General features: G+C 38.8%; 1 protein-coding gene across 3 annotated transcripts in view; it reads left to right on the forward strand.

Moving 5' to 3' along the window:
* The window catches only part of melk (maternal embryonic leucine zipper kinase), a 121,708-nt gene that overhangs the window by 96,962 nt on the left and 1,222 nt on the right, over nt 1-23,524 (forward strand). For all 3 annotated transcript variants that reach the window (XM_041185412.1, XM_041185414.1, XM_041185413.1), the window contains 3 exons: nt 829-925; nt 6,001-6,169; nt 11,832-11,935. In XM_041185412.1, coding sequence (XP_041041346.1) covers nt 829-925; nt 6,001-6,169; nt 11,832-11,935 — 370 coding nt within the window. The remainder of the gene's footprint in view (nt 1-828; nt 926-6,000; nt 6,170-11,831; nt 11,936-23,524) is intronic.

Here is a 23,524-nt window from a genome sequence, read left to right on the forward strand (position 1 = left end):
ATCCCAACAAATTATTCAAACCCCATGAAAGACTAGTTTAAAAATAAGATTAATAGTTAAGAAGTGAATTGCAGAATAAGTGGAAGATGGCACAATTGGATTTCGGTGATAATTACTAGTGTATTGACAGAAGTAATTGAGGGATGCTGAGCAATCAAGTCAGCAGGGCTGATTGGTGAAAAATAGGATGGGCTTGGACCATTTAGGTGCCCATAAATATATAGGAAGTCTTAGTTAATATAATGTTTTTGTGGGATCAGACATCATGCATCATATGGGGAAAAAATATATAAGTTAGTTATACTACTTCAGACCATTTGTGTGTTTCAAACTTCAAGCAAGTATAGAGAGAATCTTACATTCCTTTTGTGAGAAGATCCACATTTGAATGAATAAAAATCAGGAGTATTAGAACACTTCAAACTCCTCAGTTTCCTTGCCTATTTATCGCTCTCCATTCACAATTATCCTACAGCCCCAAATTTGCATTGCCTTCCAACTACCTTTTCAATTTAGCATGCAGAGTAAAATTGCACAACTGTAATGTTGAAAACTATTGTGTTCACTTAAAAATAGATCAATGTTTTGCTTAAATAGTGCAAAGGTTGCTTTCTGGCTAATATTAAATGCTTACATATCCATTTCACAGAAAAACATTATATGTTCTCCAATCCTGACTTATATTGGAACTCAATTGCAATTTGTTTTTTGTAAGACTGCTCAAGTTCGATGCAAAACCATTGAAAGTCAAGCTGATTTTGAAGTAAATGCTATAAAATAAGACAATGCGGTTTAACTTCTTTCTCTTCTCATTGTTTTAACTGACAGCCATGATCAGCTGCAACAAGGAGACGCCTATAAAGCGCGATACAAATCAGCTTTTCTCAGAAGAACTAACAGCCACATCATTTAGTCCAGAAAGACGGTATGTAGCTGAATTGATACAGAAGTGAGCACCAAGTTATTCTTGTAGTTATTAGACAAGCTCTTCCAGTATTTCCTTATTCTAGAATTATTTTCTGTTATGTTTCTTGTATCCCATCCCACCACACCCCATGCCATACAAGTTGTGCCATGCAGGGCAGTGAAAATAGCAGTTTCACTGCTATCTGCTGTGTCTAATTTTAATGGAATGCCAGACTGTTTGCAACTTTGGTGTCGTATTTCACCCCAAGATGAGTTTTCAACCACACATCCACAACATCGCTAAGACTACACATTCCAGCCTCCATAACATTACCTGACCTTGTGTTGGTCTAGACTCAAATGCTGCTGAAACCCTCAATCGTGCCTTTGACTCTACCTCTAGATTTGATTATTTCAATGCACTCCTAGCCAGTCTCCCACATTCTACCCCTTGTAAACTTGAGGTAATTCAAAACTTCTACCCATTCAGTCATCATCCCCATGCTCATTGACCTACGTTGGCCCCAGTTTAAGCAATACTTCGATTTTAAAGTTCTTGTTCTTGTCCTTGTTCTCAAATCCCTCACCCCTCCCCCTCTCTAATCTCCTCTAGCCCTTTAAACCTCAGATACCTGCGCTCCTCTGCTTTTGACCTCTTTGAATATTGCTGAGTTTAATCACTTCTTCATTGGTGGCCATGCCTTCAGCTACCAGGGCCCTAAGGTCTGGAAATCGCCTCCTAAACGTCTCCACCTTTCTTCCTCTTTCTCTCTCCTCCTTTAAAACTTAACTTTTTAACTAAGCTTTTGCTCTTTGGCCCTAATATCTCCTTATGTAGCTCAGTATCAAATTTCTTTTAGTAACACTCCTATGAAGCACCTTGGAATGTTTCACTACATTAAACCACTATAAGTATGTCACTACTATAAGATGCAATCTTATGTTGATAGCCTCTAGTTTTGTTCTTCCCCACAAGTGGAAACACATTCTGTGTCTACTCTGTCAAAACCTTTCATGATAAAGACCTCTATTATGTCACTTCTTGGCCTTGTCTTTTCAAAAGGAAAGAGACCCAGTCTGTTCAAACTTTCCTAATGAGTATAACCTCAGTTCTGGTAACATCCTTACAAATCTTTGCACCCTCTCCAATACATTTGCATCTTTTTTTTAAGTAATACGGTGACCAGAACTGTATACATTATTCCAAGTATGGTCTAAACCCAGGTTCGATACAAGTTTAGCATTGCTTTTCTAACCATCTAGAAATAAACCCTAATGCGTGATTTGCTTTTGCTGTAGTGTGATAAACCTAGGTTACAACTCCTCGTGATTTGTGTATTCATTCTCCCAGATCTCTTTATTCCTGTACCTCATTTAGATTCTTATTTTTAAAGTAACATCAACTTCTTATTTTTCTTACTAAAATGTTTTACTTCACGCTTAACTCTGAAATTAACTTACACTTTGATGCCCATACTGCAAGTTTATTAATGATGTCTTGTAATTTATTACAGACCTCTTCAGTGTTGACTGTCCCTCTCAATTTGGTATCATCTGCAAATTTAGAAATTGTGTTTTAGATTTTCAAAGTCTTAATCATTGATATAAATTATGAACAACAGCGGTCTTGGCACTGATCATTGCGGGACCCCACTTTCACCTTTGGCCACTCTGAACAGCTACCCTTTACCTCTATTCTCTGCTTCCTAACTTCCAACCGGTTAGCCATTTTGCTACTTCTCCCCTGACTCCACATTCTCTGACCTTATTTGTTAGTTGATTGTGGCACCTTTTCAAAAGCCTTTTAGAAATCTAAATAAATTACATCCATTACATTATACTTGCTTACTATCTGTTACCTCTTTAAAGTATTCAATGTAGTTGGTTAAGCAGGACTTTTCCTTTTGAAATCCATGTTGACTTCATTATAACATTTTTGATTTCTAAGGATTCTATTATTTTTCCTACTACTGATGTTAAACTGACTAGTCCAAAGTTCTCTGGACATATTTTATTTCCCTTCTAAGATATAAGAATAGCATTAGCTATCCACGGTTCTCTGGCATTACAGCTTTCTCTAATAAATTATTAAATATGTTTAATAGTGCCTGTACTATCTCTTTAGAGTATTTTAGAATGTGGGGGTGCAAACTGTCCAGACCCAGGGGTTTTAGCATTTCCTAATATTTAATATTTCTCCTAATTTTAAATGTAGTTATATCATTTCTAATTTCATATCCATTTGATCCATCCTCCTGGTAAATACTGAAGCAAAATAATTTAATATTCCAGCTGTTTTGCTATTTCTATCTGATTTTCATCCTGACTGTCCCTTAATGACTCTATTTCCAATTTGAAATTCCTTCCTTTCTTATGCTTGTAGAATTTTTGACTCTTGTTTTATGTTGCCTGATAATTTGATTTCATAGTTCCTCTTTGCCTTCTTTATTGTGTTTTTGTCTTTTCTCCTTATCTCTTTGTGTTCTCCTTTTTCTTGCTCTCCTCTGCTGTTCATGTACTTAGTGTATGTCCCTTTTCTTACCCTCAACTTTTCCCTGGCCAGAATTTTACATGCGGGTGCATGCCCGGCATGCCTGGGCATAATATAACACACGATAACGTCGAGCGTGAGTCCCGACCTCATCGCACACTCGCGCGATATTTTGTTCGGCTGCGCACCTGCCGATAATTGAAAGACGTCTTAAGACCATTAACAAGCTCATTAAAATCAAATTTATGCTGCCCATCCAACCTTACGGTTGGCGGGCAGGCAAAAAGGCCAAGCGGCCTTTGTTTTTTGGAAACCTCATCCACAAGCGGGATGAGGTTTCCTAAAGCAAATAAACATTAACTGTCCCAGCTCATGCGACAGAATCACAAGAGGGGACATGTTTTTTTTTTTCATTTTTACTATCTTCATTGTGCGCAAGGGCCGCTCTCCCCCCGCCTGCACAGGTAGTGCTCATCGCTGCTATTCGCGATCCGGAGCCGATCACAGGCGGCGGTCAGCTTCCCAACCATCACTGCCCCCTCCCACCAAGCCCTGACGAGCGAAAAATTCTGGCCCCTATGTCATTACTCATTCATGGTGTCTCATTAGTTTGTTCTTGTTTTTGGACCCTGTTCAACATTGTTTTAAATATTTTCCATTGCTGTTCTACATTGTTTGCCAATATTGTTGCCCGCTTTATTTTCCCAAGTTCTAGTCTCAGCGCCTCAAAATCAGTTTTTCTGTAACCTATTACCATGACCTTTGTCATGCTTACATCCTTACTTTATTTGAATGTTTGAGCACCCATTCAATGCTCCAAATGAAGGGCTCAACACAAATATAATCTGGAAACTAGGTAATGAGGATACATCATTGGCTTTTGAAAAGGTAATCTTTGTGACATCTGATTCTGTTGCTGTGGGGTTGTAGCATGTATCTGACAGTGAATAGGTCTTGTAACTATGAACAGCATATTACTAAAGTAAATGCAATTCCTGGTAAGACATTGGTTGTTAACTGCAGTTTGAAGGTTTGAGACCTAGAGCAGAAGACTGAAATCTTATCAAGCTCAGACAATTTACATCTATTCTCTAATCACTGTCAAATGGCATCTGCAAAAACTAGAAGTCATCATTTGAACTGAAAATAAGAGCAATACCTTTTTTTAAAAAGCTTAGAATCAGCTGTGCATTCATGAGCAATTTTACACTCTGTTTCTGGGTTGTAGTTTTCCTTCCTCAGCTCCCCACTTTTGTCAATTTGGACCCAAATTAGATCAAAATGTTTTCTAAATAATGAGAAGCTAGGGACTATGTATAAAAGAGCTTTTGGGGGCCCAAGTATAGAAATCACTAAAAGCTCATAGAGAGGTACAAGATATAATTACAAAGGCTAACGAAATGCTGACCTTTATCTCAAGACAGCTGGAATACAAAGGGGTTGGAAGCTATGCACAGAACTCTTGTTCAAGTCCACTTTGATTACTGTGTTCAGTTCTGGGCATCACACCTCAGGAAGGATATCTTGGCCTTGGAGGGGGGTCTCAAATTAATCATGTACTTTATCCCAAAATATTATTTTCTGAAAGAAATCCATCAAATTTTAATCAAAATTCTGCTTCCACCATTTCCCTAGTGAGCCTGTTCCATGACCAATCACTGAATTAATATTTCCGCAGATTGGTTTTAAATTTACCCTCCTCTAGTGCAGGCTGTGTCCTCTGGTTCCACTCTTCTGGACATTGTGAGATAGCTTGTCATCTATATTATCTCATTACTTCTAGAATCCTAAAAACAGCAAGCATAAGTGTGTCTAAAGTTTCACTTTTCTAGTTAGAATATTGCCAGTTTATATGATTCTTCATAATACAATCCCTTCATCCCCTCAGTTATTCTGCTTGATCTCTTCTGTACCCTCAACAGCTGCATATCCTTTTTGTATAGGATTACCTCATTATTTCAGCTCAAGCTCTGATTTTCTTACTCCTTGCCTCTGAGCATTGTTGTATTAGCTTCAATTTATTGTCAACCAGGACATTCAGATCCCTTTCCTTTAACATGTACATTATTTTCTTTCTATTTAAATAATAGTCCCTTTCTGAATTTTTTTGTCCCTATTAAGGCACTTTGCATTTCTGTCCATTGAATTTCATCTGCCACCTGTCTGCCTATTTTCCAAATATATTCAAATCCTCCTGTAGCTTATCCAGTTCAGCTTTGGAGTCTACCACTTTCATTAGCTTTGTATTATCTAAAAACGTAGCCATTGTACTTGTGATTTCTAACTCCAAATAATTTATGAAAACAGAATAAGACATGCAGATCTCCTATTTAGTGGCCATTATGCATGTTTGAAAACAATTGATCAGATGATGTGCAATCGCTGCCATAAAGCAGTTCAAGAGCCCCTGATGAGCTTGATTAGGCAACATAATTCCACGCCTGTTGTATATTAACACATGACCCCCCCCCCCGCCCAGAGTATTTTATGAAATGTAGTTTGTCCAATATTTGCAATATTATATTTCTATGTTGCATTTTTTTCTAATGGATGAGGCCACTTCCATTATAGGATAAGAGCTTTTTAAGTGTTTGCATTTACAGGACCCGTTCATTGGACATGGATTTAAATCAGGCTAATGGCGAAAGTAGCCAGAAGAAAAAAGGAGCCAAGGTGTTTGGAAGTTTAGAACGGGGCTTGGACAAGATGATCACAATGTTAACACCCAGCAAGCGGAAAAAGCCCTTTAAAGATGGACCAAGAAGAATCAAGGTTAGTTTTTAGCGTTAATATGATTAATTCATTCAAATGTAATATTTAAAGAATAAAGTCAACTATGTTTAATGTACTCTATTGTGGCTACTATCTCAAATATCATTTGACAACTTTATACTTGAGAATAGTTTTGAGCTACATGTGAGCAAAGTCAAGAATGACATACTCCGACTGTGGCGGTAGTGCATTATTCTCTTTCTCTTCTCCACCTCCATTTTGAGAGTGTGTGCAGCCTTTGAAATCCTCCTCCAGCATGTCTGTTGCCCAGCTCCATTGGACTGCCTTTGCCTTAATCTTATTATTCAGTTATAGCCATAAATAGCCTTTACTACCCCTGCACAATCAAGTCGATCCCTTAGAGAACGCTCTTTGGCCCCCTTTTCTTCATGTGACTATTTATGCTTGGTGACCTCATGCGCAGATATTGATCTGCTTCTGTGTGCACACTGATTCCCAGCTCTACACCATCCCTTCTCTCAACCCCTCCACTGCCTCTTTGCCATGAGACTGCTTCTGTGACATCTAGTTTTGGATGATCTTTAACTTCTCCAGCTAAACATTGGAAAGACCAAAGCTGGTAACTACAGGCTCTGCTACAAACTCCAGTGCACTAACTCCCAGGCTACTGCCTCTGGCCGAACCAGACTGGCTGCGCCATACACCTTGACATATCGTTTGACCCAAGCTGAGTCTCTGATTCCATAACATTCCATATGAAGATTTCACTTTCATCATTTCGTCTTCATCCACCTGAGAACATAAAAAGCGATTTACAAATGCAACTTAATTTCTCTTCAACCTGTCTGCCTTTTCACTTACTTTCTTTGAGACCCTCATTAAAATTAATTTTCTACCAGCATTTTGGTCACCTCTCTTAATCCTTCCTTTGGTTTGGTATTCATTTTTCTCAGCTTTTCATCAGCTTTTTTTCAACATTCAGGGCACTTGCAAGCTATTGTGCATATTAACATTGTCCATTTTGGCAATTTGTCGCCAGTTAAATTCCTATCACTGAAGAGCTGGTTGGTTAGGAAACTTTTATTTGCTGTTGAGGATGTGACAATGGTTGCTAAAACTCTACTTTTCCAAAACTTCAAATTTTTATATAGTGCTGAATCAAATATTTGAATTACCTCCTGATTAGCTTATGGTACATCATAGATTAGAAGCTTTCATTGTGCTATGTTCAAAAGCTGTGAAACTTCCAGTGTTTCTATGAATTGAAAAACATGAGTATAGAATGTAAAGCAAAAGGTAATTTTTTTTCCAAATATGCTATAATCAGATAAGTTTTGTCCTGTGCCATGGAAAAATGGTTGAATAAAGGAATTTACTGAACTTTGATCTACCAGGTTAATGACATTCAGTTCTTAAGACTCTGGACTTCTATATGGAGAGTGATAAAATTCAACCACCACATATCCTGGAGTTAAATGAGGTTATATTATCTGCTTCTTCTGTGAACCTATGAATTCTAAACTGAAAGTAGAAAATGTCAGCACATTCAATTCTGAAATTTTCAAATCTGATGTGTATATTTTTTTAAGTGATACAAAACATTACATTTTAGGGAATTTGCTGAAATAAGGATCTCAAACCAAGAGAAAATTGCTGAATATTTGTCAGCAATGATTGAAGTCTTTGGTAGGGAAGATGATCCAGAATATTCTTTAGATTATTGTATGAACAAATACTTAGTTTGCAAACTTAACCCTAAAAAAAGACTCTAATTCTCTTGATGCGTCTCCTGAAAACAGTGACTAAACCCGAAGTATGGTTGAATGGCAATTCTCCAGAGTCTTTCCCAGCTGCCCATTCATGTGTGAGCTAGATGAACGAATTGGCCAGCCTTTGGACAACTGGGGTATTAAACCAGAAGCCAATTGGGTCCTCACCCAACACCCACTGACATTCTTTTCAGCATGGGTCAATGAATAACAATCAGGAACGGGAGTCCACCTAGTAGGCTGTTAGTTTTTTCAACAATTAACAATGAACAATTATTGATACAAATTCAGATTAAATTATAAAATAAAGGAAAGAAGAGCTGAGTGAGTGATATGTTTCTAATTAAGGGTTGTTACTGGTAACTCTGTCATTTCATTGTCTAGAATCCTAGACAATGTTTCAAATCTGCAGCATTTGCACTGCCTTACCAGTGTTTATCCAATTCTAACTTTGTTAACCTCCCCCTTCCTGTCCCTCCCACCCTGAAATGTTGCTGTGGTGGCCTTAACAATCTAGGCTATTTTTTGCTGTACTCCGCATGAGTGCCCCTCATTGCATGCTGCTGATCTTTATTCTATCTCACCTTGGCACTTTTCACAGACCTTTGTCGACCTTTCAATCCTCCAGGGTTCTACATCTCACTGTTCAGTAATTCAGCTTAGTAATGCATAAATTGGACTCCATTTTGGCACTGCTCATGCTCCCAACTCCTTGACCACACCCAGACATTTGGAGCTGCCAGCCACTTCTTTGTAGACCTCAAGAACAATGATCACAAACCTTTAACCATTACATAAAATTATAATTATTTACCTTATCCTGAAATGATATGAAGTTGCATTCTGTGTATTTTATTTTGAAACTTTTATTTAAAGAAACTTTCTTGTATATGTCTTAAGGATGGAAAATGTTTGACTACCCTAGGAACCTCTTTCTGGACCCTGTCTCCCCAGCACCTTTGTTGGACTCTTGGTACTGCCTCATGCTTAAAACTTCCCCAACACTGCCCTCTCGCCACCACCCCCACCCCCACCCATCAGTATAATTTTCCCAGCTGGCTGGACCTCTCCCATGTGATTCCCTGAACTGAATTCCTGCATCAAACAATGCACCCATGACCATCTCTGCAGCTGATATTAAAATGCTATTACTTTGTCATCACTGTTACTCTCGATCCACTTGCACACCCATCCTGGCCAAATCTGTAGCTTCTCTCTGCCTCACCAAGGCATTCTTTGCCATCACAGCATTTGCATCTAAATTTGTCCCAGCTTTATCCCTTTGTTCTCCATTCCCAGCACTTCCATTGCCCTCTATGCTCCCATGGCTTAAACCTTGACAGGAAGTTTTTTTCTAACTGTAACCTTCAAAAGAATTCTTTCTTTCAAGATAGGAATCCCTATTAGAAACATGCTTATCGCTGCGACTGGGATTAGTCAAGCAAACAAAGTGTGAGATTGTATTATTTGAAGCAAATTGTGTTAAATAATTCACTTAAAGCATCAAACCCAGTTAGTTGACTGAGTTACCTATTCTGGTATATAGCTTATACTAACTGATACACTTTGGATAGGGAACACTAATGCAATTTATGGAAACGCAAGTGCAATTGTGTGGGGTTAATAAATGTGCATGCCTAATAAAACTGACATCTTGGGATCTAAAATTGCCACTAATTTGTCATTCTATTCTATTAGCAGTCAATGAAATTTCTGACTATTAAATATTCCCATCATATGCAAAGTATTACTAAACCTGTAACCTTGTTTTCAGTTGTTAGTGCACTAAATTCTAACATTTACCTGATCATGGAATACCATGAAATGTCTGCTTTGTAGATTTTGTTTTGAAATTCTAATTTGTAGAAAATTTCTAAAATATTGTTAATAATGCAAGGTTTTATAAATTTTTTATGTTTGGAACTCAGCCTTTAGGGTAAAATGGGGGGTCATGTGACCTGTTCTGAATTCTGACAGCCTGGGTGGCTTGAGTGTTAGATTAAAGGGGAGTCCAGGCTGTTTTACTGGGAAGAAAGTCCAAGGTGTTCACACCTGTGAACAAAAGTTGCTGGATAGACTGTTAGTCTCAAGTCCCAAGAAAATGTTAGGAATGTTAGGTTCTGTAAATGGATATACTTTAAACGATGTCCTTACTTAATGTTGTAGCTACGTTTCTGAAAAGTGCAATGAATGATGTAAGTGAATCTGGGGAGATGCGTGGCAAGAGGCAGGAAGAGCAACTTCGAGTTGCAGGGTTTCAGAGGTAATTTGCAAACTGGAGAGGCAGCAAGAGGCAAGGTTGGTGGTGACCAGGGAGCAGGAGAGGGCGTCCAAAATGGCCTGGGAGTCTTGACCCCACATCAGGCCCATCACACAATGTTAAAACAAAACTCCTGGTGCTAAATGTGAATACAGGCCCTATTAACTGACATCAAAGCGGAATTATGTAAAACAGGGCAACTTAAAACGAAGACTTATTGTATTTAGTTTCAAGGCGAAATGAAATTGAGAGTCGAAAGGATAGCTAATTAGCATTTCTACCCAGATACAAGGCCCATGTGATTCACTGAACTTAAGACAGGTCCAGTTCAGTCTGCAAGGATCCAAGACTGAGAGAGAAAGCAAAGAGATAGAAGTTCACCATGCAAGAATATGGATTGAAGCCTGCGCTCGGATTGAAGAGATCGGGTTTGAGAGGATTTAAGCGAGACTAGAAGATTCGCCTATCTTTAGCTAGAGGAAAGAATCTCCAATTGAAAGTCAGTTCAAGGAGTAAGAGTTACCTGGCTGAGAAAGGAAGCAAGCCCTAAGGAGCGAAGAATAACTTTGGACTAGTTCCAGGAGAATAGAGCGTTTATTTAAAGGAAGAGTAAAGTGTGACTGTGGAGGGAAATTTCTGGTTGTTTTAATGTTAAATGGAAGATCTTTTCTGTAGTTGAGGATAAGTTGCCTCTGAAATACTATTTAGACAATGTTGCTTTTTGTTTGTGTGTTACAGTAAAAGTCTTAAAACTTGAAACCTTGTGTGCAATTCCTTTAAATTGGCCACAGGGGATTCAATTTTTTTTAAAAAGTTATCTATCTCTATGGGGATTGTAACAATATGACCAAGTGTTGAAAAGCCTGTAGTTTTCACTTCCTTTCTTCCTAAAGGTTAATCTAGTTTCATCTAAACTAAAATTGAATTGCCTTCAGAGCTGGTGGGATCATTATTCATATCAGTTACAGCAGATTAGCTTTTAAGTGTTTCTAAGTCAGACAGGAGAGTAAATGTAGCTGTAGCCTTTTTGTAACAAACAGCAATATACCCTTAGTGAAATGCTTACTCCAGCATCTGGTGCTCTGGTAACCCGTGCATAGTATTAAAACAGTCTTTGTAGGACTGCATACACTCGAGACATTAACAGTTGGAATGCACAGCTTCATCTGACTGCTTCATCTGCAAAATGCTGACTGACATGCTGTTTTGTTTTCACAGTCTCATTGCAAACTGATAAGTTTATTCAATTCTACATCAGATGCACAACAATGCACCTCACCATCCCAACAAATCTGTTGATGCAGATTGTGCACACACCGGAAGTCTTTTTTTAGACGAGCTAATAAACCCAACCGGAACATTTTCAATTGTGAGGGGCTGTGTCAATAAGAGGTCATCTAGGATCTCAAATATTTACTTTATCCAACACTACCATCCATTATTTACTTGTGGACACATGAAGGTGCAATTCTAATTTGTAGCATTCAAAAAAGAATAGATCACAACCTCAGACATAGTCTTTCTACTTGTCTTAGTTAAAGGATAGCAAATTATATTATTGCCATTATACAAGTTTATAATAGAACCACAACAGTACCATACAAATTAATTTTAACGTAGCAACTTCAAGTTACCCCTACTGTGAGATAAAATTATGTTCACCTTTTCACAGGCTCAATATAATGTAACTACAACAACCATGCTGAATGCAGATGAAGTTTTGAATGAAATAATTCTGGTTCTACCTACCAAACGAGTTGACTTTGTGCAAAAGGGGTAAGTTCTTTTTATATAATAGTCAGTTTCCTGTAAAGTTACACGTAGGATGTTGGGACCATGTGCAGCATTCAGTCCAAACAGGGTTAGAAGATAGGGAGATGATTGAACTAATGGGAAGACGAGAAGAGTAGATGGGTGCAGACATAGGGAAACTCTCAGCAGGAGTTAGGCTGGGCTACAATATAGTACCAATGAAGAGGGCTAGAATTGACGGGAGGAGTGAGGGAACTGGGGATTGTTAAATGTCTCAGATGGGGAAGAGATTGGCAGGATTACAAGGCCATTTTTGGGGGCTGGTGTTTTGGAGCCACACGTGGAAGGGTTATAGTAAGATGTATTCGATAGAAATATGATATCAGAGGCGATGGAAGTTTCAGGAGATTTATTATTTTTTAGAGGAAAGATATTTGCTTTCCACATAGAGCTTGGGAAAGAACATACAGAGAGCTGCTATTCCCTCTGGGCAATATTTGCAAGGTAACCTGAACACTTAAAGGTTCTCAGTCTATTTCTTGCTTCAAAATCAGTTTACTGTAAATTCACTAGTTTTGTGAAGAAAGTAAAGAGGGAGTCTCTGGATCTACGTTTGAGGAGAAGTCGTTTCTGAAATGCCTCTAACGGGCAAAAGTGGAATCAAGTAGGCCAGTCCCACATAGTTCAGTACAAGACACAATGGCTCAAGAGGAATCTAAATACGTCAGAGCTTTTGTATTGCAGTTGATTACCTGAGGCTCAAATCTTATTTTACTAATATTGAGAGATCCATTGAACCTGTTTTCTTTTTGCTAATATATGTGAAGAGAATGTATGTTGCTAAACTTAGATTGCACAAATCGGGTTGGCAAAGGTAGTCTGGAAAATGAATTCAGAGAATTGTTTTTGGGATAAATTCTTAGAGCAGCATGTTCTAGAACCAACCAGAGAGCAGGCTTTTCTAGACCTGGTAGTGTGCAATGAGGCAAGATTAATTAATGACCGCAGAGTAAAGGAGCCTCTAGGTAGCATTAATCCCAGCATGTTTGAATTTTGCATTCAGTTTGAGGGAGAAAAGAGTGGGCCCAAGACTAGTGTTTAAATTTAAATAAGGGCAATTACAAGAGTATGAGCCAGAGCTGGCTAAACTAAACTGGGAAATTCGATTAAAGGGTAGGTCAATAGAGATCCAGTGGCAGACATTTAAGAAGATATTTCATTATACACAACGCAAAGATACATTTCGATGAGAAAGAAAGATTCTAGGAGAAGGGCGCACATGGCTAACTAAGGAAATTAAAGATGATTTCAAATTGAAAGAAGAAAAGTGTACAATTTTGTGAAAATTAGTGATGGGTCAGGGGATTGGATATAATTTAAAAACCAGGAAAGAATGGCTTAAAAATTAATGAGGGTGAAATTAGACTATGAGGGAAAGCTAGCTACAAATATAAAAACAGTAACAGTTTCTACAAGTATTTAAGGAAGACTAACTAAAGTAAATGTAGGTCCTCTGGAGTGTGTGTGTCTGGGGAATTAATCAAGGAAAATAAGGAAATAGCAGAAGTGTTGAACAGATATTTTGTCTGTCTTCACTGTTGAAAACACAAAACATTCCTGAAATGCTTGTAAGTCAAGAAGTGAAAGGAAGGAGCTTAAAACAATTACAATCACCAGGGAAAGGATACTAAGAAAACTATTAGAACTAAAGGCTGAAAAGTCTTCAGGACCTGTGGACTTCATCCTAGGATCTTGAAGTTCCTGTGGAGATCGTAGATGCATTGGTTGTAATTTTCCAAAATTCCCTAGATTCTGAAAAGTTCCCATCATATTGGAAAATAGCAAATGTAACTCCTCTATTCAAGAAAGGAGGCACAGAAAGCAGGAAACTACAAGCTAGTTAGCTTAACATCTGTCATAGGGAAAATGCTAGAATCAGTAAGGAAGTTATAGCAAGTCACTTAGAAAATCTTAATGCAGTCAAGGTGGTTTTGTGAAACAAAAATTATGTTTGACTAACTTATTAGAGTTCTTTAAGGAAGTAACAAACAATGTGGATAGATGTGTATTTGGATTTCCATAGGGTGTTAGGTAAGGTGCCACATCAAAGGTTACTGCAGAAAAGAGCTCATGGTGTTGGGGGCAACATATTAGTATGGATAGAGAATTTGTTAGCTAACAGGAAGCAGAGAGTAGGGATAAATGGGTCATTTTCAGCTTGGCAAGCTGTAACTAGGGACTGTCAAGGATCAGTGCTGGGACCTCAACCATTTACAATCTATATCAATGACTTGGATGATGGGACCGAATGTATGGTTACTAAATTTGCTGATGACACAAAGACAAGTAAGAGAGTAAATTGAGGAAAACAGACTGCAAAGGGATTTAGATAGATTAAGTGAGTGGGCAAAAAATTTGGCAGATGGAGTATAATGTGGTAAAAAGGGGAACTTGTCCATTCTGGTAAGAAGAATAGAAAAGCAGTGTATTATTTAAATAGAGCAAGATTGTATAATCCGGTGATATAAAGGGATCTGGGTGTCCTGGTATTTGAATCACAAAAAGTTAGTATGCAAGTACAGCAAGTGATTAGGAAGGCAAACGGAATGTTGGCTTTTATTGCAAGGGGAATGGAATATATAAGTAGGAATGTTTTGCTACAGTTATACAGAGTGAGATCACATCTGGAGTACTGTGTACAGTTTTGGTCTCCGTACTTAAAGAATGTAATTACATTAGAAGCAGTTCAGAGAAGGTTTACTCAGCTGATTCTTATGATGAAGGATTATCTTTTGAGGAGAGGCTGGGCTTGTATCCATTGGACCGTTGGAGTTTAGAAGAATGAGAGATGACCTTATTGAAACATAGAAGATCTAGAGGGTACTTGACAGGATGGATACTGAGAAGATATTTCCCCTTGTGGGAGAGACTGGAACACGGTTTAAAAATAAGGGATCTCCCATTTAAGACGGAGATGAAAGATGTTTTCTGAGTAGTTAGTCTGTGGAATTCTCTTCCCCAGAGAGCAGTGGAGGCAGGTTCATTGAATATTTTTAAGGTTAGAAAGATTCTTGATTGACAGTGAGTTGTACTGTATAGGGGGTAGAAAGGAAAGAAGAGCTGAGGCAACAATCAGATCAGCCATGGTCTTATAGAATGGGAGGGCAGGCTCAAGGGACCAAATGGCCTATTCCTGTTCCTAATTAGTATGTTCGTATATTGTTCATGGGGAGGCGGGTGTTGATGGCATGGCCGGCATTCTTTGCCCATTCCTAATTGCCCTTGAGAAGGTGTTGATGACCTGCCGTCTTGAACTGCTGCAGTCCATGTGGTACACTCTGTGCTGTTAGTGAGAGGGTGTTCCTGGATTTTGACTCAACAACAGTGAGGGAGTGGTGATATATTTCCAAGTCAGGAGAGTATATGATTTGAAGAGGAACATTTAGTTGGCGGTGTTTCCATGGTGCTGGCTGTCCTTTTTCTACTAAGCAATGGATGTTATGGGTTTGGAAGGTGTTGTCAAATTAACTTTGGCGAGTTTCTGAAGTTCATCTTGTAAGTGGGACACACAGCAGCCATGGTGCAACAGTGGTGATGTGAGTTAATGTTTAAAGTGGTCAATGCAGCATCAGTGTCAAGCTTCCTGAGTGTTTTTAGAACTGCACTCATCCAGGCAAGTGGAGTATGTCTGTCACACTCCTGATTTGTGCCTAGTAGGTGGTGGACAGGTTTTGGGAGTTGGGGGGTGAATTGTTCGCAGCAGAATTCTCAGCCTCTGACCTACTCTTGTAGCCATTGTATTTATATGGCTGGTCCAGTTGAGTTTCTTGTCAATGGTAACCCCCAGGACATTGATAGTGGAGGATTCAGAGATGATAATGCCATTGAATGTCAAAGGGAGATGGTTAGACTCAATCTTGTTAGACCCCTTTCTATCGGTGACCTGGGTTGGAGGGTGTTGCATGCAGCAGTCCCTTATAATCGTAGAATGTGTAGGTTCACGGACTCCCGGGACACTTGCCCTTTTTGCGGTCTTGTGGAGTCTGTGGACCATGCTTACATAGGGTGTGGTAGGCTGCACTCCCTTTTTAGTTATTTGAAAAACCTTTTATTAATATTTTGTTTGCACTTCAGCCCCACACTCCTGATCTATGGACACCCGGTGCGGAAGGGTGTCGGGAAGGAGGAGGACTTCCTCGTGAACATGCCCCTGGGCCTGGCCAAGTTGGCCATTAACAGGCCCAGACAGCGGGCAATCGATGGAGGAGTCCCGCCTGATTGTTTGTCCCTCTTCCATGGCTACGTTCGCGGCCAGGTGTCTTTGGAGAGGGAGCACACGGTGTCTGCCGGCACTCTCGAGGCCTTCTGTGCCTGGTGGGCACCACGGGGACTGGGGTGCTTTATTGACCCCCTTAATCACATTTTGGTTTAAAGTTGTAAGTTTCCTTTAAATTTTGTCTTTAGTTTTACAGCTGACCTGAATTAGGGGCTGTGCTTGATTTGTCCTTCATTTTGTTGATTTGGTTTGATTGATTTAACTCAAAAGATTTCAATCTTGTTAGAGATAGCTATTGCTCAGCACTTGTGTAGCATGAATGTTGCTTAGCACATATTAACCTGAGCCTAGACGTTGTTAAGGTCTTGCAGCAAGTGGACACAGACTGCTTCATTATCTGAGGGGTCACAAATGGGAACTGAGCACTGCAATAATTAGTAAATACCCATTTCTGTTCTTATGGTGGAGGGAAAGTCATTGGTGTAGAAGCTGAACATTGTTGAGCCTAGGACACTAGCCTGAGGAACTCCTGCAATGGTGTTCCAGGGCTGAGATGATTGGCCTCCAACGACCAGAACTATTTTCCTTTGTGCTAGATATGACTCAACAAGTGGAGAGTTCTTCATTAAGCCCCATTGACTTCAATTTTGCTAGGGCTGTTTGATGCCAAACTCAGTCAAATGCCATCCCGATGTCAAGGATAGTCACGCTCACCTCACTTCTTTTGTTCACGCTTGGATCAAGGCTGTAATGAGGTCTGAGGCTGTGTGAACTTTGCAGAACTCAAACTGAACATCAACAAGCAGGCTATTGCTGTGTAAGTGCCACTTGAAAACCGTGTCAACGAACACCTCCATCACTTTGCTGATGATTGAGAGTAGACTGATGGGGAATTGTAATTGGCCAGATTGGATTTGTTCTCTGTTAAATGGACAGGACATAGTGCAATTTTCTACTTTGTCAGGCAGGTGCACTGGAACTTGGCTCGATTACAGCTTGTTCTAGAGCACGAGTCCAGCATAACAGCCAGGATGTTGTCAAGGCCCATGGTCTTTGCTGTATCCAGTGCCCTCAACCTTTTCTTGATATCATGTGGAGTGAATCAAACTGGCTCCTCGAGGATTTTCTTTTGCTGTGTTTTACTAAAGCCATACTTTCTTTGTTGTCTGAAGGCTATAGGAATAAAATGCCAAACATAATTGTTCTGCCTTTTGAGTCTGGGGCACAGCTGACACTGAGTCTGTGCAAGCACATCAACACTATTTTGTAGTGATTTCAGTGGGAGGTAGCGATGACTCATCCACTCATCACATCTAGCTAAAGATTGTTGCAAATCCTTCAGTCTTGTCTTTTGCACTCATGTTTTCGGCTCTGCCATAATTGAGAATGGCAATGCTTAATTTAGTTGTTTAATCCTCCACCACCATTCAAGGAGTGGATTTGTCAGGACTGCAGAGCTTTGACCCGATCCATTATTTGTACAATTGCTTAGCTCAGTCTATTGCATGCTATTTCTGCTGCCTAGCATGTAGTCCTGTGTTGTAGCTTCACCAGGTTGGCTCTTCTTTTCCTCCCCCATCTTTTTCCTAAAAGTAACACAGGTACACATGGAGTTGTGGAGGTCAGGACAGCATATGTACCATGGGAACCAACTGGAATAGAAGAGAGTAAGGGTTGTACAGTGGTAGATCAGCTCGCTTCAGAAGTATTGTGGAAATGGAATGGCAAAGGCTAGCTAGTTGGCAGCTTAAAAGCTCAATGGTAAGCGAACTTTAGGGATACATTTTTCACGGCAGAAGTAAAAGGGAGTGAAGTTGATAGGGGAAAGGAACAGTGTGAGTGGTGAGGGATACAAGGAAGTGGTCAGTGGTACCCCGTCTGTGATTGAGATTATACTTGAATACACAAGTCTGAGGCTGCAGTTATCTGTGCAAAGTCATGACTTATCTCAGGATCCAGCGAGTAACATTTTTAGTTTTAGTCTTGGATGCTTTTCTTCAGCTCCTAGAGGAATTCAGATTTCTAGATACTACATAAGCCATGGTTCAGTCATCATATTGCTTTGAGAATTTGGGAGTATTTTCATTAAAATATCTTTGAGAGGGTGATTTTTTTTTTCTTGGCTAGGTAAACATCTGGTTAAATATATATGGCCCAGGCTAAGAACAGCCTATTAATTAGAGGTTCACCTGGCATTAAACAAAACAAAAGTATGAAAATGATGGTTAGGAAAAGTCCAACTAGTCCGTCTAAACTCTTCCTATAGTTGTGCTGCCTAATGCATCACAATGCAGACATTTCCTACCAATATGGAGCCATGTAATCATTCCTCAGGAAGTAAAAGGACAGAGAAAAATCCAGGCCTATTAGGGAAAGAAAATCAGGAAAACCCCTCTGGTCCCTTTAAGTGATTTGAAATTAGTCCAGCGGATATCACATTGATCCTGATTTATAAGATACAAGGGTAGAGATACTTGCCTTTTGTACAATGTGGTCTCTGCCCCAGCCAGAAACACTCTCTCCAGTGCTCTCTTGAAGGAATACAGCAAATTCACCATAAGAACGAGCCACATGTTCCACGGTCCATTGTTGAGAAGAGGAACTGCAGAATATCCAAACTAGTTTTTCTCTAATATAAATTGTATGAATGACTCCTGATCCATCTTATCCTATCCAGCTGAATCCACATAAATGCAATCTAGTCCCCTTATTGTTTCAGAAACCTCAATCAAATCACCCTGAGTCCACTCTTCAGTAAAAGTATACAGACCGACACTTTGAGGCTATCCTTGTAGCTAAGAGCTAGAACAGACACAATGGCTGAATGGCCTCTTTCCATACTATATAATTCTATAAGTTGCTTTAAGCTGGTAATCAGTTGTGGATCTTCTCTGCATCCTTTTCAAAAACTTCAATATCCACCTTGATATGAGGGGATCAAAAGTGGATACAGTATTTTAACTGAGGCTAATCAAGGTCTTACACTAGGACACTACGGTAGGCTTTGGTTTGTCATGAATTGTTCTGTGAATACAACCTGGACCCATGTTTGCTTTAGCTATAGCTTCACAGTATTAGCCATGATCTTTCAAGAGTGATTCAATATAACAGCCAGATATTTTACTTTCACAACTGGTTTCAATTCTGTTCCCTGTAGAATGTAAATATATTTTAGCATGTTAATCATTTGCCAAACACTGTCCATTCCCCAAACACGGAGATTTTCTTGCAGTAGTGACCATCCCCCATGCCTGAAAGTCTCATATATCTTGGTATTGTCCACAAACTGGCAAACCATTATTCCAACATCTAGATCTAGGTCATATGAAGATTAATAAAGAGCAAATGTCCTAATATGGAAAAGCAAAACTGAAAAAGGTTGGTGTTAAGCATCTGCTAGGAGCTAAAGCTATTGGTAGGTTGTGTTCCTTTAAAATCCTTCCTCCCCTACTCTAAAAGTCCTGTTTTTGAGTATGGACTCCTCGCTGCTGCCTGATTGATTCCATGGCCACCTTTTGAGATGACCCCAGCTAGTTACGTAACAAGAGGCCTTGGTAGAAAATACAGTGAATAAAATTTTAAAGACCTTGTTTCCTTGGGTTAGTACTATCTGATTTTTTTTAAAAAACAATTAAATCGGAGCTGTCAAATAGCACATAAGACTGGCGGAGCACACATTTTTGTACATCAGCAATTCATTGTTACTACTTCTGAATTTTACTTGCTGCACTATCCCAACATTAACTCATGTAACATGGGCTCCTTGACATTTGATGAAAGAGTCTTTGACATAGCTGTTAGTCCTGTTATGCAGGAGAGGGCCAAATTGTCTTTGGTCACTTATTTTGACATGGTGCTGTGAACTTTCCCTAGGTTTGCAGTTAGTTAGATTTCCTATATAGCAAACATATCCAGGGAAAGATTCACCAAACTTTAAAAAAAGACACTTTTCCAAATTCAGATGTGATTTTGTAACTTCATGGCAAATTGTAAGTTTCATGAAGTTTGAATTTTCTTCAACTTTGCATAATTTTATATTGTGCTTGACTATTTAAACGGTCTTGTAGGTTACACCCTGCTGGTTATTTTCAATACCAGAAATTGAAAAACCTGTGACTTTTTTTTTTAAAGCTATCTGTTAGATAGGTTGGAGTTGAGGATGTAGTGTAACTGAGTTTCACATGATATTAAAACACTTCAGTTCCAACTCTATCTGACCTTATGTGTTTGTTTCATCTTTGCAAAACATTCTCTGCTCTCTAAGTGGTCACACACACAAGCCTGGTTCACTCTATTAATACTGTGATAACCACTGATACTGAAGGCACAGAGGAATAATATATTTTGATTTTTAACATGAAGGGCTAAAATGAGAAATAAACTGATTGTGAAACTTTCCATTTCTATCCCAAAAAGTGCAACTAATGTTTGATTTAAAAGTGATGGGTAAATGGGACCATTATTTGTGACATTAAAAGTGCCATTACTTCATTGCACAATTTTTATCCACCTCTTTACTGGGAAAACTAAGACTTGGAGTAGTTATCTTCTTCAAACTATATCTAGATTGCAACCTAAAATGTGATGTTTCTGAAATGTCAACATAATCACTGCAGAAAATATCCTTTTTAGACCTCCTTTGGGCAACTTTAAGTTATTGAAAGATATTTTTACCATAAAATAGAAGATTTACGTCACAGACCCATAAAAAGCTGAAGTTGCTTGGATTCATAGACTCTGCAAAGTAGTTGAGAAGAATGCAAGATTTGGCCATTCTATTGTTAACTTGCTCATGGTTGGAGAGTGATTTTCTGGAAATTCATTTTTTCTCAACATAGCCATCATTATATGTTGGCCCTTCTAAGCATTTCAACAATTAACTTTCCTTTCCATTCCTCCACTTTGCAGCATTCAGTTAGTTTTGTTTCCTCTAGATGGTGCTGTTGTATTAATGACTCCCAAAATTTAGACATGGTTGATACAGGAAGTACTTATGCAAAATATCTGTTGCCTATGTTTGTTACTTCCATTAACTTCTACCTGTGGACACTTTATGGTAAGCTCTTCGACGTTCCAAATGTTAGTGAGGAGGTACTGGGCTGAAACTGTCGGATAGATCATTAGCATGCCAGGCTGGGTGAATGGATCCCCGTGCAAATTGCATTGCCTTTTCCTTGCTTGACAATGGTTTTCTAAAGCACTGGCTGAGTGTTACACGTCAACGCATGGTTGACAGTTCTAAGAAACTCTCTAGAATGTCTGACAGCATCATAATTGCATAGAGTCTACAACTGAGGAACTGGCTATTCAGGTCAACTGGTCCATGCAAGTGTTTATTCCACACTAGCCTCCTCCCATCCTTCTATAACTCTAACAGCATAGCCTTTTATTCCTTTATCTCTTGTGTGCTTATCTAGCTTTCCCTTAATGCATCAATGCTATTCACCTCAACTGCTCCTTTGGTAGTTCATTCCATGTCTTAATAACCTTTGGGTAAATAAGTTTCTCCTGAATTCCTCCTTGGATTTATTTGTGACTAACTTACTTATGAGTTCTAGGTTAGATCTTCCCCTCAGATGGAAACATTTCTCTACATCTACCCTTTCATAATCCTCTGTCAGGTCATCCCTCATGTGCTGCTTCATTTCTCTACTCTAGAGAAAAGAGCTCCAGCCAGTTGAGTCTTTCCTGATGAAAAGATCCTCTCAGTTCTGGAATCACCCTTGTGAATCTGTTTTGCACTTTTCCAATGCCTCTATACCTTTTTTGTAGCATGGAAACCAGAACTGCGTACAGCACTCCAATTGTGGCCTAAAAAGGTTCTATATAAGTATAAAATAACTTCTGCTTTTTAATGCTTTCCCCCAAGAAATGCACAACAATACTTGGTTTGCTTTTTTATGGTCTTATTAACCTGCCTCACTACTTTGTGATTTGTCTATTTCTACCCCTAGATCCAGATGCTCCTCTACCCCATTTAGACCCAGACTCATGATCCAAGCAGTATGTGGGCTTCTTATTCTTGCCAAAATACACAACCTCTCACTTATCTGGATTGAAACTCATTTGCCAATTTATAATTGTCGTCTTTTCATTGTTCAAGAATACAAGAATAACATTTTGTTAGGTGTACTTGTGCCCCAGTAGTTTTAAGCTATCTCTGCTTTCAAAACTCCAAACACACACATTCAGATTTTCACAAGAGGCAACTTCTAAGTTTGGATCTTCAGCCAATACCTCACAGCTACCAACAAGTTTTAGATATCTCCTCTCTCTGCCATCTAATGCACATTTGTTTGCACTATGTGAACATTAAATTTAGTTGTTTCACCTACCTTTTCTCCTTTAATTATCAAATAAAAGTCAATGGCCTGGAGCCTTCGCTCAATTACACTGTTTTTTTTCAGCACAATTCGGCCAAAACCAGTGTAACAGATGCAAAAGATTGGGGAATTTTAAGCACTGTTTGCATTTGATGCAATTCAAGTTTCCGCGATCTTTTGCACTCATTTTAAAAGTGTCACACTGGAAACTGGACCAACCCACAAAATTGGTTATGCCCAAAATGAATTAATCACCACTGGGAAGTTCCACTAATTGCATTCGTTTGCAGGCCCTTAGGAAGCTTTAAAAAATAAGCTTTGTTATTTTGGTTACAAAGACAACTGAAAGGTGAGTTTTAAAAGCTTTTCCAATGTGATTTTTGTTTTAAATTAGAGAAATTGATTAATGTACCCCTGTATAATTAGAAAATGGTTTTTGCATATGTTTCAAAATTAATTTTGGGTTGTTCAGGGGTGGCAAATTGACACTGATTAAAAATGCTCTTTTTGTGATAAACTTGTTTTCAACTGTTTTAATTAAAACTTTGTTACCACTCTTATATTAAATTCTTTATATGTTTATTACATTTTAAAACTAGCCCCAATTGCGCTGCTTGGCAGATTTTTTTGCATTTGATGTGCAAAACAGTTTAAGCAGAAATTCAGTAGGGGAGTTGTTGGGGGACTACACTTTTCAAAAAGGGTGCAATTCGTGACAAAATTGGATATGTTGCCTAAAACAGAGTCTACCCCACTAATTTAGACACATCTAACTAAACTATATATGTAAAATATAATCCTTGTTTACCAATTAATGGGCTTGGGTGTTAGATCATTGTTGGATTTGGTAAACTAATGTCAAATGTGGAGAATTCTCTTCTGTCTTTCTCATTTTTTTAAAAAAAGTAAATATGGTTAATTGGAGAGTGAACACTAAGCAGTAATATCACTGGTTCACGAGTCCCAAACTATATCACTGAGTCGAGTTTACTGTTATATGGGCCATAAGGTAAG

Source organism: Carcharodon carcharias, chromosome 4 (genome assembly GCF_017639515.1).
Source record: "Carcharodon carcharias isolate sCarCar2 chromosome 4, sCarCar2.pri, whole genome shotgun sequence".
In the NCBI taxonomy this organism is placed as follows: Eukaryota; Metazoa; Chordata; class Chondrichthyes; order Lamniformes; family Lamnidae; genus Carcharodon; species Carcharodon carcharias.